Here is an 18,221-nt window from a genome sequence, read left to right on the forward strand (position 1 = left end):
CCCCGTCCCCATATTTATCAGGAATTATGGAGCTTTGAAGGTAATGGTAAAAATGATCTGATGCAAAGATTTGTGTAGGAGACTATATAATTTATTGCCACTAGGGTTTTTGGGGGGTATTTATTTATTTACTTATTTTAGAGACAGAGAGCAGGGGAGAGGGGCAGAGGGAGAACGAGAGAGAGAGAGAGAGAGAGAGAGAGAGAGAGAGAGAGAGAGAGAGAGAGAAAATCTAGCAGGCTCCATGATCAGCACAGAACCTGATGAGGAGCTCAATCCCATGACCCTGGGATCATGACTTGAGTCAAAATCAAGAGTTGGACACTCAACCAACTGAACCACCCAGGCACCTCCTTTTCTGGGTATTTAAAAAATTGGCAAAACATTGGAAATGAAAGAAATGCAAGTAAGAACAAATTGAACATTATACAGGTCTGAGTAAGACAGTATTATCTAATAAATAATTGAGCTATTGTGGAATTCTAAGTATGATCTTAAGTAAACACAACTTTATATAGAATTTAGAATACCATGATTAATCCTGAAAATGACACATGTGTGTGTGAATGATTTTTAATCTTTGTATTTAAAAATATTCTTCTACTTACAGAAAAGTTAGAAAAATATTACAGGAGCTCTGTAGCTGAGGTGGCTCTGTTTCAAGCTGTGGGTCTGTGTGTCAGCGGGGGGGGCTCTGCCTTCTTGCTCATTCTGGGGTTAGAGAGGCATCCGATCCCTGGGAAAGCTCTTGTCAGGCAGTACAGAAGCATGAGGGGCAAAGGGCAGATGTGAGGCCTTTTTAATGCTAGGGTTAGAATGGGTACATGTCACATGGCCTACATTCCATTGGCCAAAGTAAGTCACATGGCTGAGCCCAAAGTCAAAAGAGAGAGAGAGAAACATGGTCTTTAGAAGAAGTGAAAATACTACATTGGCATAGGCAGGGCATGAATTCATGGAGAAATGAAGAATTGGTGGTCATAATTTTGTCTTCCATAGGCTTCTGTGTACCTTGGAGGCTCAACTTCTTTCAGTCTGGGTCTTCTTTTCAGACATTTACCTCCATCTTTTCCCACTGAACTTTACTTTTACATACTCTATGATATTTTATCCAAAATGAATTTCCTGTAAAGAAATCTGAAATTGTAGAAATAATGTTTGCCCTCCTGTGGCTTTTAAAATACAGTTGATCCTTGAACAGTGTGGGGGTTAGGAGTGCTGACCCCTTACACAGTTGAAAATCTGTGTATAGCTTTGGACTCCCCCAGCATTTAACTATAATAGCCTACTGTTGACTGGAAGCCTTACTGATAACATAAACCATCAATGAACGTGTATTTTGTATGTTACATGTAATATACTGAATTCTGATAATAAAGTAAGCTAGAGAAAAGAAAATGTGATTGGAAAATCATAGGAGAAAATGCACATACAGTACTGTACTGTAAGAAAATCTGCATTTAAGTGGACTTGTGCAGTTCAAGCCTGTGTTGTTCAAGGGTGAGTTGTATATTCATTACTTCCTGGTGCCTGAGATGGTCCCTCTCTGTGTTTCTGAAAAAGCCCAATAAAGATAGTTGTGGTGTGAAGTTCTCTGTTTCCCTGTTCCCCGGGGACTCGTTTCCCCTCACCTCCTCTAGACTCACTCAGTGCTTCAGTCTCATGAGCTCCTTGTTTTCATTCCCTGATTCACCTCGGAAGCAGTTGAGCCATGCTTTTTTCTTTTCTTGGGTAATCCATCCTGGAGTTGTAGTGGTTAAAAATAAAATTAACTGATAAACGCTTTTGTCTATATTTGTTTCTCTGTGGATTATCAGCATGTAGAGTATTACCTCTGTTTTTGTTTTTTTAGAGAGAAAAAAGTTTTTTAGTTTATTTGTTTGGACTGAGCAAGAGTGTGAGGGGGGAGGGGCAGAGAGCGAGGATGAGAGAAAATCCCAAGCAAGTTCTGTGCTGTCAGCACAGAGCCTGATGAGGAGCTAGATCCCATGTGAGATCATGACCGTAGCCGAAATCGAGAGTCCGATGCTCAGCCGACTGAGCCACCCAGGTGCCCATTACCTCTTTTATTAATACAGTTTTATTGAGATGTAATAAAATACCCATTTAAAATGTACACTTCAATGGACTCTAGTCTATTAAGATTGTGCAGCTGTTGCTGCAATTAATTTTAAAACATTTTTATCATCCCTGAAAGAAATCCTGAACCTATTAGCAGTCATCCCTCATTTCTTCCTGAGGCTTTCTGCCTCTAGATTTGCCTAATCTGGACATTTCATATAAATGGAATCATACAGTGTGTGGGTTTTTTTTGTTGTTTTTTGTTTTTTGTTTTTTGTCACTGGCTTCTTTCACTTAGGATAATGTTATAGATGTTCATCCACCTTGTAATTTGAATCAGTGCTTCCTTCTTTTTCATGGCTGATTAATACTCCATTATATGGATGCACTACATTTTATTTATCCATTCATCAGGTGATAGTCATTTAGATTGTTTCCACTTTTTAGCCATTATGAATAATGCTGCTATAAGCATTCATGTATAAGTTTTTATGTAGATAGCTTTGTTTGTTTAATGCCTAGGGAATATATCTAGGAGTGAAATTGATAGGTCATATAACTCTATGTTTAGCATTTTGAGGATCTGCCAAACTGTTCTCCCAAGTGGCTGCACCATTTTCTATTCCTACCAGCAACGTGTGAGGTTCCAGCTTCTCCACATTCTCATCAACACTTGTCTTTGCTGAACTCAAGGTTACAAAGATTTACTCCTGTATGTTCTTCTAAGAGTTCTATAGTTATAGCTCTTACCTTTAGCTCTATGATCCATCTGTAGTTAATATCTTATAAGGGATTCAACTTCATTCCTTGTATGTTGATATCATACAAAATCAGTTGTCCCAACACTGTTGAAAACACTATTCTTTGCCCAGTTAGTTTTTTTGATACCTTTGTTGATAATCAGTTGACCACAAATGTGAGGGTTTAATTCTAGACTCAATTCTATTTCTTTGACCTAATTTTTACCCTTCTGCCAGTACCACATTTCCCTGATTTCTGTAGCTGTTTAGCAAGTTTTGAAATTACGAAGTATGAGTTCTCCAACTTAGTCCTTCTTTTTCAAGACTATTTTGGCTATTCCATATCCCTTGAATTTTCACAGGAATTTTAGGATTGGCTTGTACATTTTTGCAGAAACCTTAACTGTTTTTTGATAGGGATTGTGTTGGATCTGTAGAGGAATTTAAGGGTTACTAACTCCTTAAGGCTTTAAGTTCTAAGTGATAAGCAATTTGCAAGTTTTTATCTCTAATTGTGGACTGGAAATGAAGTCCAAATGGCACCTAAAGAAAAGGTTCTGAATAAAATATTAAGTCTTTGAAATGTTAAAATACATAACAGGTTTATATAGAACTGTAAATAAGTTTATATTTGTGAATTTGTCACTTACAACTTACCAAACTATCATTATATTTGAAATGTATTTTACTTGACTAAATTATGTTTTTTAAAGGAAGGAAGCTGTCTTCAAAATATTATTATTTATAGCTGATTTAGTTTTTTTTTCCAGTGCTATTATCTAACCCAGGACCAGATATTATTACCTTAGTATTTACTGACTCAAGATACAGTGATATGCTGAAACCCATTGATTCAAAGGCTTACAGTGAATCTCCTAGTGAGTGTACAAACTCTTTTTTTCCTGCAATTTTGAGATAGTCCATGCATACCAGGACATAATATAATAAGTATATTTACACCACCCAGATTTATTTAATCTTCACTTGTTCCTTCTGTCCAAAGTTTTCCTGGAAGCTTGGGTGCCTGTGGAAGGCAAGGTGACGCTGATGCCCTCTAGGAACTGAGGGTTCAGCTGCACTGTTGAGTCCTTCTGCTTGTTCGCCTCCTTTGGCTTACCTTTGTGAGCACCTACCAAATTGGAAAGGTTAGGTGATTGGACAACATGAGCAGAGACTGAGACCGAGCCAGGCAGGACCGTGGCCGAAATGCTGGGTCACAATGGGTCCCTGAGGAAGAAAAGAGGATGAATGTGGCAAATAGCTGAGGTCAAGTTCAGCCTTGACAAACATCAAAAGACACTTTCTTGCTTTCTTTCATTCTTTCTTTGGGCCCGGACTCTGTGCTTAAGAAAATGGTTCACTTTTCATTGACTGTAGCTAAAGTCAGGAAATTTCGACCCTTGGAAGCCCTTGAAGAAAGGGCCCTCTTAGAAGCTCAGACTGTGCTACTCTTTGTCCTCTGCCTGCCCTGCAGCCGCTGGAAGTACAGGCCCAGCTCCATGTGGTGCCAGCAAATAGAACACAGAATCCGCTCCTCACCCATCGCAGGAGGGAAATTGCTTCACCCTCTTGCACCTTTCTTTCCTGCACCCACTAGAGAGCGATTTCGTAGGGATTCACCTTCAGTGGAAGAGGGTCAATACCCGGTTTTGCTTTCCTTCCCAATCTATCACAAGAGAACAGTGCTTTTAATTAGTGCAAATTGAGATCCTGATAAGAGAAATATTCCTTCTCTCCATGCTTTGCTCCCATAACAGTCCCTTGAAAGGATAACCAAGTGAAGAGTATGTGGCAAGGAGAAACAGAATCTTGCAAATATGGCGTGTGCTGTTAAAAATGAAGTCAATAGCTACTTATAGGGGTGTGCTATCATGTGTCCTTTAGAAAAAAACCTCAGGAATCACCTTATTTAAAAGTGGTATGGCTGAGGAGGTGCAGTGGTATTTAAAAATTGGTGACAGAAGGGCTCCTGGGTGGCTGAGTCGGTTGAGCGTCCCTCTCTTGGTTTCTGCTAAGGTCACAATCTCCCAGTTTGTGGGTTCAAGCCCCACATGGGGCCCTGCACTGTCAGCGTGGAGCCTGCTTGGGATTCTCTCCCTCCCTCTGCCCTTCCCCCAGAAACTCTTGGTTTCTCTTGGTTTCTTTCTCTCAAAATAAGTAAATAAAAATTGGTGATAGAAACTGCCCATGGGAAGTGTGACTGTGGTATTCGAGGAGGGACATCTGAGGGTAGCGGTGTGGGCTGCATGAGAGCCGCCTTTGCTGGCGTATCTGGTTCCCTTTTGGGGGTGTTGGTGTCGTTTAGGAAATTGGGAGTTTCGTGCAGAATGCCACTAGCAGGAGGGAAAGAGGAAGGACATGTCCATATATTAAAATAAACATAGTAAGCCCTGAGGGAAACTCTACAAGCACTTCTGCTGCCAGCCAGTGCCTGGGAAAGCCGGAAGTGAGGAACAGAAAGCGGAAATGGACAGACCGGAAGCTGGGGGAGGAGAGGCTCGAGCATATGTTGATCTTAAAACGCAAGTTAGAGCTGCCCCTGCCTGCAAGTAGCCCCGGTCCCTTGCCCCTTCTGTACCCTCTCTGTCATAACAGACCTCACTGTTGTTCTTTGTTCCCTGGTGGGTGTCTCCCCCTCCTCTCTGGGCCTCCAGGGCTGCACGCCCTGCACCTTCCATGGGGACAGGTTCTGGGAGGGACAGTGACTCCGCTAGATGAAGTTGCTTCAGGTCGGGCAACGACATTTTACTGGAGTGTATTTTAGTCCGGGATGCCCTAAGTAGCTTCTAATTATGAAGCATTGTCTGTGCCTCCTGGGTTGAGGCCAGTTTCCGTTCTCCGACGGTCAGAGGGCCGGGACTGCAGGCAGTGTGCCGATGACAGGTGTCCCGGGCCTGGGGTTGCACTTATTAAGAATCTAAGAAGCACTGTATCTGGTTGTGTTTTTCTCCTCTTTCCTCCTCTTCATTCCCTCCTCACCCTCTCTTCTCTGCCCCTCCCCGTCCCTATTTTCTCTTTTTGTGCATGTAATTTCCCAGGTCTGGTCAAAATACAAACCAAAGGGTCTGTGAAGCCTGTGAATGTCATTCTTGACGAGGAAATTAGGCACATGGACTTCATTTAATAACAAAAGAGGGTGCTCCTGAAGGCCAGAAGGACGTGTCTAAGCAGAAATAGCTGGAGTATGCTTAAAACACTGAGCTGGCTCTTTGGAGCCGTTTAAATTCAAAGCAGCCCCTTCAAAGGCAGACCTGACTCCACCCTTCTCCTTCACCTCTGTTTTTTTCCTATGCTTGCGGTAACAGATTACCACACATTTGGTAGCTCAAAACAGCACAAGTTTAGTCGCTCACAGTTCAGAAAGTCAGAAGTCAGAGGGGGTATAGCTCAATGGTAGAGCATTTGACTGCGGAAAGTCAGAAGTCGAGAAGGGTCTCACCGGGCCAATACCAAGGCATAGGCAGGGCTGCATATCTTTTTGGAGGCTTTTGGGAAGAATCTGTTCTGTGGCCTTTTTCAGAGGCTGCTGCATTCCTTGGTTTGTGGCCCCTCCCTCCATCTTCAAGGCCAGCAGCAGAACATCTTCATTCTCTCTGACTCTCTTGCCTCTGCCAATTCTAAGGGCCTTTAGGATGACACTGGACACTGTATAATGGTGAATAGTCTTTCCATCTCAAGGTCAGCTGGTCAGCAACCTTAATTTCATTAGCAGTCTTAACATATTTACCGATCCCAGAGATTAAGATGTGGACATCTTTGGGGGCTGTAATTCTATCTGCCAACTCCTGTTTCCCCATTGCTTAGTACCTGTCATGTACCATGTGTTCAACGATACTTGTTGAATGAGTGAATACATTTAGTGTAAGCCCATCATCTGCATTATATCAACTTAAGCAACATTTCACTGAAGAGAAGCAACTGAGAAATGGAAAGAGCATGGAATTTGGAGTCAGAAGACTGTGTTCAAGGTCTGGTCCTACCATTGAAGAGCTGTGTGTCTGTGGGCAGTTGATGTAACCATTCTGAGCCTATTTTCTCATCTGTAAAATGGGAACAGTCTTATCCAGTGAACTTGCGTTCACAGGGTTATGGACTTATCACATGTGTTCCATCGTTATGTGAGTCCCTGCTGTGGCCCAGGTAGGGGGTCAGGGAAGGGTCACACAGGAGGTGGCTGTTGAAAAAGGTGTGTATGAATTGAGGATGGAGAAGGCATATGAGATATCCTTGAGGGCTCCATGTGACTGCATGTTCAGGGAGCAAGGAGGAGGCCAAGGGCTGGTGGGGGGGGGGGGGGGGGGGGGGGGGGGGGGGGGGGGGGGGGGGGGGGGGGGGGGGGGGGGGGGGGGGGGGGGGGGGGGGGGGGGGGGTAGGGGTGGAGACAAGCCTAGTGATCCCATAGGACAGAGTTTGGGTTTTATGCTGAGTAAATTGCAAGGATTTTGAAAAGTAACACAGTTTGAAGAAAAATGTGAACTGCTTTGCAGTTAAAATAATATGACGTCAAGTATTTGCTTCAGAAGATTTTAGCAGCGGGGGTGGAGAGGGAAGGGAAGTAGAAACATGCCCATGGCTATGTGTTCCGCGTGATCTTGAGGCTAGGGGATGAGAGCATGGAAGCTCATTGTACTGTCTCTCTTCTTGTGCGTATGTTTGGAAGTTTCCACAATTAAAAAATTAAAAATAGATTAAAAATGGGTAAATAACATAACTCAGAAGTTAAAAACAGGATCCCTCTGGCTACTGTGTGGCCAATGTGGAGGCCACCGCAATATCTAACTGCTGTAATGGAAACTTCCAGATAGTCCAGGAAAGATGCACTCAAACTGCACTCAGCAAACACAGGGAAGAGTCCTGGGTGCCTGGTGCTTGGGGGCGGGGGGTGGTGAATGAAGCCACGCACCTGCAAGTGTGTGATTCCAATCCCTTTCTAGCAAGGTGCTGTCATAGGCTCGGGAGGCTCCTCAAGGGTGCCCAGCAAGGCAGGCTTTCCTGCCGACACCATGGTGGCCGGGCTGCAGGGCAGGCACCACTGTGAAGAGCACTGGGTCAGGCCCTGCTGTGGGGCCCACAGAGCAAAGCCTCTCCTGCTCTGGGCATAATCCCAGGTGATGTTTGCTTGCTGTCCCATTCTGCAGGGAGACTTCTCGAAGATGGGATGTTTGCTGTGAACAGGAGGACTACACGCAGATGGGAGAGACCAAAGCAACCTGAGCAGAGTAGAGAGAGGGGGAGCCATGACCAACCTTTATGGCATTTCCTTCAAATGAATGGTGACTGTGTGTGATGAGAAACACCTATAACTGAGGGGACAGGGTGGGGCAGAGTTCTGGACTTTGAGGAAGTTCCATTGGCTTGCTAACAGACCAGAATTAGAGCTCAGGTTCTCTGCAGTTGGGTATTACATGGGTTCGAAAAAATGTATTTCAAAACCCTGACTTCTGTCTCATACATTATGCTAAGGATCAGAATACTCCAGCTCATTACCTTGTCTTTAACAAGACACAAATCCGTGCCCTCCCCAACACTGTTTTTTGTGGAATGATGTTTAGATGTGGGTTGTATCGTTTTCTACTGAAGAAGGTTTGTGGCATACCTTGTCAAAAAGGAGTCACATGGGGGTCAGGTTACCTCTAAATTCAGCTTCCTTCTGATACTTTGGCTTCAGTACTTTGATACTTTAATGCTGAGGATGCTCTTTGATTTTAATTGGCAAACAAAGGCAGAAGAAAGAAGGGGAGGGAAAAATCCCTTCTCATTGTAAAAGTAATGTAACCTACAAAAATTAAAAAAGTAATCCGGATATATTAAAACAAGTGGTGGTCTGCCTATAATGGCACTATTCAGAAATGACTATTGTTAATAGTCTGCCATATAGTCTCCCAGGCCTTTTTCTTTTCAACTTTACCTGCATCTGAGTGGGCATATTAAATAGGCCTCTGCTTTTCTGTGGAGAGAGAGGGTCTGTGTAAAAATCAGAAACATTCTTCTGAATGGCACATAAAGAACATTCAGTGATGGTTTTTCCATTCAGCTTTTGCCAGCTGGGAATGTTGGGAATGTCAAGAATTTTCCTCGACCACTTCCCTCTTTGTTTGAATCCTAATGAACCACGGGATATGTTTTGGCTTCTGCCCTTGACTACCCATAGCCTCAGGGTTCTGAGTGATGGTGAGAATTTCTGTCTGTGTGCTGGCACCAGAGACAGACTAGCATTGGTTCCCAGCCGCATTGAAGCGACTCACCAGGGACAGTGTTCTGTGAGCATCGTAACACATAACCAATCCCTACAAGTTCCTGGACCTCATGTCAGAGCTTTCTGGCTGGTATAATTCTCATCTGGGGAGGCAGAGCCCAGCTGGAACTTGTCCTGGTTTGGAAACTTCATGTATTTTCCACTACTGCTCATTCTTGACATGCACAATTTTTGCTGCTATGGAATTTATGATGCCACAAACCTGCCTTTAAGGAATTTTGCCTGAAGCAGACTGGGTGGTCTGGAAGATTTGCATATTTCCTGGAATAATACTTTCCACTGTGTGCTGAGTGGTGTGTGAATGCATATGCATACAGCGTGATGTGGGATGGGAAGAAAGGACATTTGTGTTGTAGGTAAAGCACTTGGAAGAATCAAGAGCAGGGCAAAGGAGAGAGGTTTCACCCAGAGTCTGTCTTACCCTGGCCATGAGTGTCATCACAGAGCTGGAAAAACCTTAGTTATCACCACCACCCCCCCAAGCCCCAGTGCTACTCACATTTTACAGAATACAGAAACCAGAACAGAGCCAGGCATGGATGTCTAGACTCCCTTTGAGTCTAGGTCTCTTCGTACTTTGCCCTTAAGGTGGGTTCTCAGCATAGTTGGTCTCAAGATGTTAAAAAATACTACTCGAAAATTCAAGGTAAAAAAATAAATTGAGAATTCCATGTTAGAACCAAAACAAATAGGTTTCTTGACTATACTACTTTTCAGAGCTTCTCACGCACTAGTAATATTTTGTAAACCTCCAGGTAAGTGTTATTATCTATAATGTTGGTCAAACTTACTTGGCCAAGAAATCTTTTTTTCCAAAAAGCACCTCATGGGCCCAGGGTTCTTCAGGAAACCCTGGGGAAGTACCAGACCGTTTCATCTTGCTGCTTATGACACCTCCTATTTTTCAGAAACGTGAATTTCACTACTTCCCTAATGCCCAGTTGTCCATTGTATGGCTAAGCCAAATTTACATTTCTGGTCCCTGATCATTAGACATTAGACATTGGTTCCAATTTTTCAGCCTTACTGATGATTCTGGAGTGAATTTTGGTTACTTTGTGACCATCTCTGATCGTTCCCTTCAGAAGTGCAATTGTTGAATCAGTGTATGAACATATTTTTTTCAAGCAGAAGGAACTTTGTTGTTTATATCAGCCAAGTTCTCATGTTATACATTGGAATAATGAGTCCCATGGTTATTAGCTGATTAGCTCAAATCTATACAACATGGTTTATAAAGTCTGTGTTTTCGCACATACTGTTTGTACAATGGTGACACAAAAACCTTGATAGTCTAGCTTACATTCCAGTCTGTCTGTCTTATCAATGTCATTTCCAATAATGTATTCATGCATATATCTAGGTTTAAATAGTGAATTATCCATTATATGAATGCAAATATTGTATGAACATTTTTAAGACTCTTGATACTCATTGTCCAGTTGTTTTCCAGAAAGATTATGTTCACTTTATCCTTCTCCCAGTTGCTGAAAGTAGCAGGGCTACCATCCATCTGTAAAGCTATGTCTGAGAAGCTTGAAGAAGACCGTTCCCTTCCCTTCTGTAGGCACACGACAATTAAAAATCACACGCACTAAGGACATACACAGCCATTTCTTTTGAGAGTCAGGTTGGCTTTTCAGAATTCCCCATGCTTCTTCTAAATAATTAAAGTGTCACTTGAGAGTTATCCGAGAACTTTATTTTGGCATTCTAGATATTTTGTTGGATAGTTAGGAAGGAAGGGATTTTGAATTGCCTTCTGTCATGCTCACTTTCAAAGAACCTTACAAGGTGGGATTATATCAACCTCCTGTGATTGGGAAACTGTTTCTTGAAGAACCTTTAATGTGAGTGTTTTTATCAGTCTTAATTCAGACTCTACAGAAATTGAGTTATGTCATGTCAAGTATTGAAGCCAATTGTGGTGCTTTTGTTTTTATATTTGTATGGGGAAGAGTATACATATTGTAGGCTAGAAGTGATTTATTGTTTTGTCCTCCACCAATATTATCCGTTGGTCAATACATTATTGGAATTTGGAACTGAGACTTGAACTTTTAACTCATTAAAACCCTGAAGTCCCCGGCAATAAAATCGTTTAAGTGGCTTCACCAACAGATTTATTTCAAAATGATTCCATTTGGAGGAAGGAAAGAACAAGTAATGCATTATATACAAAGATCTATTCAATAATTCATGAGACCTGCACACCAGTGACCATTTTAGATTCAGTTCATAGTATTATAGCTGAAAATGAACTCTGCCTTAAGAAGATACCCACAATTTGCTCCTCTTTGTGCTTGAGTCCACAAGTATCTTGGTTTTTGAGATACAAATTTTGTACCTACATGGTGTGCTTAAGTGGACCTTTCTTATTATAGAGGATATATTAAAAATGTGCATTTCATATAGTTAGGCTAAAAGGACACTTTATATGCATTTCTTAGACCCTTAGCAAAGCAGAAATGTTTCAAAAATACATTGCTTTTTCCTCCCCTTGTGCAGGAATTCTATTTGATTTTCTACATGTGGAATGGTTTGCCCAAGGACCGATGAAAAATAAATTTAGTGATGCCTAACAATTACAATAAACACACAGAGTTGGGCACTGAATATGAAAGGCACGCATGGTAAATGGCCCACTGACCTCCAGGGTGTCCTGGCGAGTGGCCAAGGCCCTTCAGCTGGGGGACTCCTGGGTTCTTCCTGAGCTCCATCCAACCCATTCTCTTCTGAAAACCACAGGGGCACCAGGGCTATTTCTGTTCAAGGTGGAGGCTTGCACAAGGGCCAGAGAGTTGAGAAAGAGCCTGCTTCCTTCCACACTATGGAGAGTGCTCCCCTAGCCTTACAGTGCATTGACAGGGAAGCCTCTGGAACTGATGTGCTTCAAATCTCCAAATAGGATCATTTCAATTTGGCAAGTCTTTGGGACGCCTGAGTGGCTCAGTTGGTTAAGTGTCCAACTTCGGCTCTGGTCATGATCTCACGGTTTGTGGGTTCGAGCCCTGTGTCAGGCTCTATGCTGACAGCTAGCTCAAAGCCTGGAGCTTGTCCTCGGATTCTGTGTCTCCCGCTCTCTCTGACCCTCCCCTGCTCACGCTGTCTCTCTCTCTCTCTCAAAAATAAATAAAACATAAAAAAAAATTTTAAAAAGTACTTGTTAAAAAATTTGGCACGTCTTTATTCAAGGATGAGTATTATGTGGGAAACAAACATGAATGCGTGAGATGATTTTGTTGTTTCCTGGAAAAGCTTCAGGTTCTATCCATCCCTCCTTCCCTCCCTGCTCCTTATCCTACTCTCCAATAAAAATGATTGCTTTTTCTTTTTACCTTAAAACCCTATTTAAAAAAATCATTGTAAACATTTATGCTATATATAGACTGCTGTAAGAAAAATGTGCAAATAACTGGAAATCCCACTGTTAACATTTTGAGAAACATTGTTATAGCTGTCAACACACACCCTCCCATTTTATTCTAAGGTACAGTATGCTTCATAGGCTGCTTGGAGACTATTTTTCCCCCCTTTTATTTTCCTACAAATAAAACCCTCACCATCATTTTAATGGTTGCAGAATATTCCATTATATACAGATACCATTAATGGATTCTCTATTATGAACTGTTGGGTTGTTTTCAAATATTTACTCCCATGTATAACATAGGGATGAGTATCATTGTGTGTGCGATGAGCACTGCAGTATGCGTTCCTATAAATGGAATTGGTGGGTCAAACAATAGGCGCATTTCAACTTTTAGTATATATTACCAACAGTGGCTTTTAGAGAGAACATCTCTCTGTTTGTTAAATAAAAATTATATATTTAAGGTTTACAACATGATGATTTGATGTACATATGCATAGTGAAATTGTTACTGCAGTCAAAATAAGTAACGTATCTTCTCACATTGTTACCGTTTCCCTTTTTTAACTGATGATGACACCTGAAATATTCTCTCTTGGCAAATTTCCAGATTCAGTACAATGTAATTAACTATAGTCATCAGGCTGTGCATTCTATCTCTACAACTTATCCATCCCATGTATCTGCAGCTTTGTAACCTTTCACCAACATCTCCCCGCCCCCTCCCCTCCCCGTTCCTGGTAACCATTCTTCTACTCTCTGCTTATATCTATTTGACTTTTTTAGATTCCATGTATAAGTGAGGTCATGCAGTTTTTTTTTTCTTTCTGCATCTTTCAGCTTATTTTGTTTGGCATGATATCTTTTAGATTCAATCATGTTGTTGCAAACAGCAGTATTTCCTTTTTTAAGGCTGGATAATATTCCATTGTGTGTATACATACACCGCATTTTCTTTCTTTATTCATTTGTCAGTAGACACTTAGGTCGTTTCCATGTCTTGTCCATTGTAAATAAAGCTTTGGTGAACATGGGAGTGCAGATATCTCTTTGAGGTATTGAAGAGATTTCCTTTAGGTATGTACCCAAAAGGGGAATTGCTAGATCATATAGTTGTCTTTTTTTGTGGACCCTGCACACTATTTTCTATAGTGGCTGCACCAATTTACACTCCCAACAGTGCATCAGGGTTCCCGTTTCCCTTTTTCTGCGCATCCTCACCAACACTTGTTATCTTTTTTTTTAGAGAGAGAGAGAGTGAGCGTGCACACACTTGAGTAGGGGAGGGAAAGAGGGAAAGAGAGAGAATCCTAAGCAAGCTCTACACTCAGTATGGAGCCTGACACAGGGCTCAGTCCCACAACCCTGGGATCATGACCTGAGCCTAAACCAGGATGGCATGCTCAACCTATTGAGCCACTCAAGTCCCCCCCGAAACACACCCCCGGCCTTTTTTTTTTTTTTATAACAGCCATTGTAACAGGTGTGATATCTCATTGTGATTTTGATGTGCATTTCCCTGATGACTAGTGATATTGAGTGTCTTTTTATAAGAAAGTCTTAAAATACATTCCCATGTAACATAGTAGAGTGCTCCCCTGCCCAAATCCACACCAACTATGGATATAATACATTTTTTTTAGTATTTAATAAGTTAATACTTTCTTCTTCATCGCTTTTATTTTCATTTCTTTTACTATAACTGAATGTTTTAAAATATTTACTGGCAATTTATAACTCTTGCCCATTTGTTGGTTGAGGTATCTTTTTCTTACTGGTTTTTAAAACCATTCCTTGATATATTCTTCAAATGTATTCAAAGATCTATCCTTCAAAATATATATAGATTCTGTACATATCCTCAGCATAATTATCTATCCTGTTTAGGGATAAAGGAGTCTAGTGACCAATGGGACTTGATTTGCTCACATTTTGGAACGGAGCTCATCTGTGTCACTGTTCATTTGAGGGATGGCTGAGGGCAGGTTGGGAAGGGCGGGTTGGGGAGGTGTCCTTGCTCAGTGTTCCTCATTAAAGACTCAGTGAGAGTCTTGTGATCTGTGCCAGTCTCTTCTTGTCCTCCCCTTGGCAAGCATCTTTTTCTAACCACTCGATCATTCTAATGAGATTGCCCCGGGTGAGTCATATCAGATAAGTGATGAGCAGTGGAGAAAAGAAAATTCATAGAGCAGTAACATTTAAAGTAAAATGTACTTTTGGCTTCTGCCCAAAAGTGAATTTCATGGTCTATAAGCCACAAGCACATGTGTAGTCAAGGAGGAGAATTTATTGCTTAAAATTAACCCTGGGAAAATTCTAAGGGGAATTCAGAGATCTTATAGGGAAAATGTAGAATGAAATTTTTGTATTTTAATTTGAAATGTGGACTTTGACCTAAAACTCCTCCTTGTTTTTAAACAGTTTCACTCACTGGCTCCCATGTACTATCGTGGATCCGCTGCAGCTGTCATAGTATATGATATTACCAAACAGGTAAGAATGTCCCCTTTATTTTTTTTTTAATTTTTAAAAATGTTTTTCTTTATTTTTGAGAGAGAGAGAGAGACAGAGACATCATGAGCAGGGGAGGGGCAGACAGAGAGGGAGACACAGAATCAGAAGACAGGCTCCAGACTCTGAGCTGTCAGCACAGAGCCTGATGCGGGGCTCGAACCCACAAACCATGAGATCATGACCTGAGCTGAAGTCGGACACTTAACCGACTGAGCCACCCAGGTGCCCCAAAATGTCCCCTTTAAAACAGCCCCATTTGTATTGATTCTCTGTCTTAAAAAGACCAAAGCAGAGATTTGACTCCTTGTCGTGCCATAGCCTGGAATGAGATTTCATAGTACGGTAGCCAGGGATCATCAACACCATCTATTAGGTTTATTCACCTGTATATAGTGAAGCACTTCAAAATTTTCTGCCAATTTAAGTAAACAACAATGATCATTCATTTTTCAAATTAACTGTCTGCTCATAGAGGCAAGGTCATGTCTGCCAGAATGTCAACTTTTGAAGAAGAGGAAAATTATTTGTTTAAGTTCTGTATGTTTTGTGATTATGGAATATTTATTTTCTATTAGAGTTTCATTCACACTACTTAAAATGTCAAGGATAATGTTTATGTATATGAAGTGTATTTACATATATATAGCATACCATATTTTTAGTCATCACATTGAGGATCTAGAATATCCATCAGGTAACTGCAGTGGTTTGCTGACTCTCTTTTTCCACTCCTGGAGTGCTGACTCAGCTCAATGGGCTGCTGGTTTAATGATCCATCACTGTTACCATCCATGAGTTCCTGACCACTTCTACTTAGATGTGGTGTTTACCTTGGCTGGTTTGCTGGAGGACGGTTGTGAGTGAAGGGCAGAAAGGAAATCAGGATTTTCAGTCTCTCTGTCTCTCTCTCTCTTTCTCGTGTGTGTGTGTGTGTGTGTGTGTGTGTGTGTGTGTATTCTTTTTCTTTCCTGAAATAAGCATGAACATGTCTAGTCCTATAGCTTAGTCGTTTTATTCTGAGTCAAGGCTGTGATTTTCAATTGGTGTTATTTATAGAAGAAAATTACTAGTATGACTTTCTTCATCAAGTTTCAGTTTTAGAAAAGGAAACTTCTACAGGTTATTTAAGTGTAAGGCTAATAAGTTTTGTGCCAGGACGGGGTGGGATGTTAATATACGCGAATTTCCTGAAAATGCTTTCCTCTGTTAAATTGGGTTGGGTTTATATTTCTACTTGATTGAAATACTGTGTTGATGGGTCTTTCCAATGATTGATTTACACTTTGGATTTAGGATTCATTTCATACCCTGAAGAAATGGGTGAAAGAACTGAAGGAGCATGGTCCAGAAAACATTGTAATGGCTATTGCTGGAAACAAGTGTGATCTCTCAGACATTAGGTAAGATGCATTAAAATTTTTTCTGGTATATTCTCCACCTCTGAATGTCTACATATAAAAAGCTGTCATACCTATGTTGTTAAGGCTTTTCTCAGTGGAATAATTAATTGGTGGTCATTCACCTGTGGTGGTCTATGTAGTATTTATTCAACCAGAATAGAATTAAGGGAAAATAGTAGGGAATGCAAATTGGATGGATCACCCAGGAATGGATGTTAAAACCAAATACCTACAGAGCACAGTTACATCCCTGGTTGTAGAGGCCTCTGGGCTCAATTTTATTATATTTGTTGTTACCTTGTCTGTTATTTATTGTCATTATCACTACTATTGCCATCTTAGTAACATTTTCTTTTTTGTGTGTGTTCATTTATTTTTGAGAGAGGGAAAAACAGAGTGTGAGTGGGGGAGGGGCAGAGAGAGAGGGAGACACAGAATATGAGGCATGTTCCAGGCTCTGAGTTGTCAGCACAGAGCCTGACACAGGGCTCAAACTCATGAAATGTGAGATCATGACCTGAGCCAAAGTCAGACACTTAACCAACTGAGCCACCCAGGTGCCCCATATGGTAAAGAGAATTAGAATTCTTAACATTCCCCATAGCATCCCTGTTTGTTTTAGTTCTAACTTTAACTTAAGGGTGTAGTCAGGTCTATATAATCTAGTTTGTCCTAGGATCTGAAGGTGATGTATCATATATAAATACTTTGGTTTCCCTCAGAGACAATGAATTGTTGACTTTTTTTTTCATACCTGAAATGAGATTTGCAGGGACCCAGTCTGTAGGGACTAGAGATTTGATGATAGTTCTATGGAGACTGATAAGCTAGCTATTTTTACTAAATGAAAATGCTATAAAAAGGAATAGTGAGGGGCACCTGGGTGGCTCAGTCAGTTAAGCATCCCACTCCTAATGTCAGCTTAAGTCTTGATCTTGTGATCATGAGCTCAAGCCCCGCATTGGGCTCCACGCTGGGCATGAAGTCTACTTAAAAAGAAAAAAAGGACTAGCCAACTTGTGACATCTCTCTTCCCTGGTTAATTGAACTCTCAGCAGTTCAGTCGTTGATCTTCAAAAAGACAACGCCATCATGCCTCAGGTTTTGCTAATCTAAGTGCGATTAACCCAACATTTGATAAACAATGGAAATAGATCTTGTAAAAGCTCTTAACATGGCCTTTGACAAATTGTTCTGTTTCTTTGGGATTTCAAATGCTTTGTATCACATTGCATGAGGTTGGTTTATAATAACAGCCATAAGTGCCACTTAGTCATTTGTGTTTCTGGGGACTGGACAAATGTCTAAACTCCCCAGACTTAGTTCAGATCTCTCCATTCTTTACTGTAACCCTAAAATAGCTTGCTTGTCTAGAATTGCAAGAGAATGGTTAACTTTTGTCATCAGAAAGGGGAGTGGGTGGGTGGGTAGAGACCGTGTTTGCTAGGGAAGGTGCTGTCTTCTGACACCATTGAATTATAGTGAAAGTGATGGTAATGGTACCAAGCTTTGTGTATTGTGGCAGAACTGATGGACTAGGATTTAAGCAGACAGTTATTTCAAGTTGGCCAGAATTAGTTAGGATTCTTGATGACATGGAACTGAATCCTACCTGAAATTATTTTCAGAAAAAAAGGGAACTGATTGGAAGCGCTGGTATACCCATGGTAAAAAAGCAAGGTTGCCTTTGGCTTTGGCATTTGATATGCTCCTTACTTAGTCTCTTGTACTCTTTCTGTTTCTAGTTTACATTGCCATCGAAGGATTTCCCCATATCATGACAAGGCATTTGTGGCCAAGAGAGGGATTTGGGAGGTGCAAAGTGATTTTTTCTCACCATAACCATGAGAATAGGGAGGTAGGTGGTCTTGAAGAGG

The 18,221-nt window shown here is 41.3% G+C and overlaps 1 protein-coding gene across 1 annotated transcript in view; it reads left to right on the forward strand.

The window, feature by feature from the left end:
* Positions 1-18,221, forward strand: part of RAB31 (RAB31, member RAS oncogene family) — a 136,080-nt gene that overhangs the window by 76,611 nt on the left and 41,248 nt on the right. Inside the window, exons 4-5 of the mRNA XM_029922200.1 lie at positions 14,852-14,923; positions 16,238-16,344. Of these exons, the coding sequence (XP_029778060.1) occupies positions 14,852-14,923; positions 16,238-16,344 (179 nt within the window). The remainder of the gene's footprint in view (positions 1-14,851; positions 14,924-16,237; positions 16,345-18,221) is intronic.

The sequence above is a fragment of the Suricata suricatta genome, chromosome 14 (assembly GCF_006229205.1).
Source record: "Suricata suricatta isolate VVHF042 chromosome 14, meerkat_22Aug2017_6uvM2_HiC, whole genome shotgun sequence".
Classification (NCBI taxonomy): domain Eukaryota; kingdom Metazoa; phylum Chordata; class Mammalia; order Carnivora; family Herpestidae; genus Suricata; species Suricata suricatta.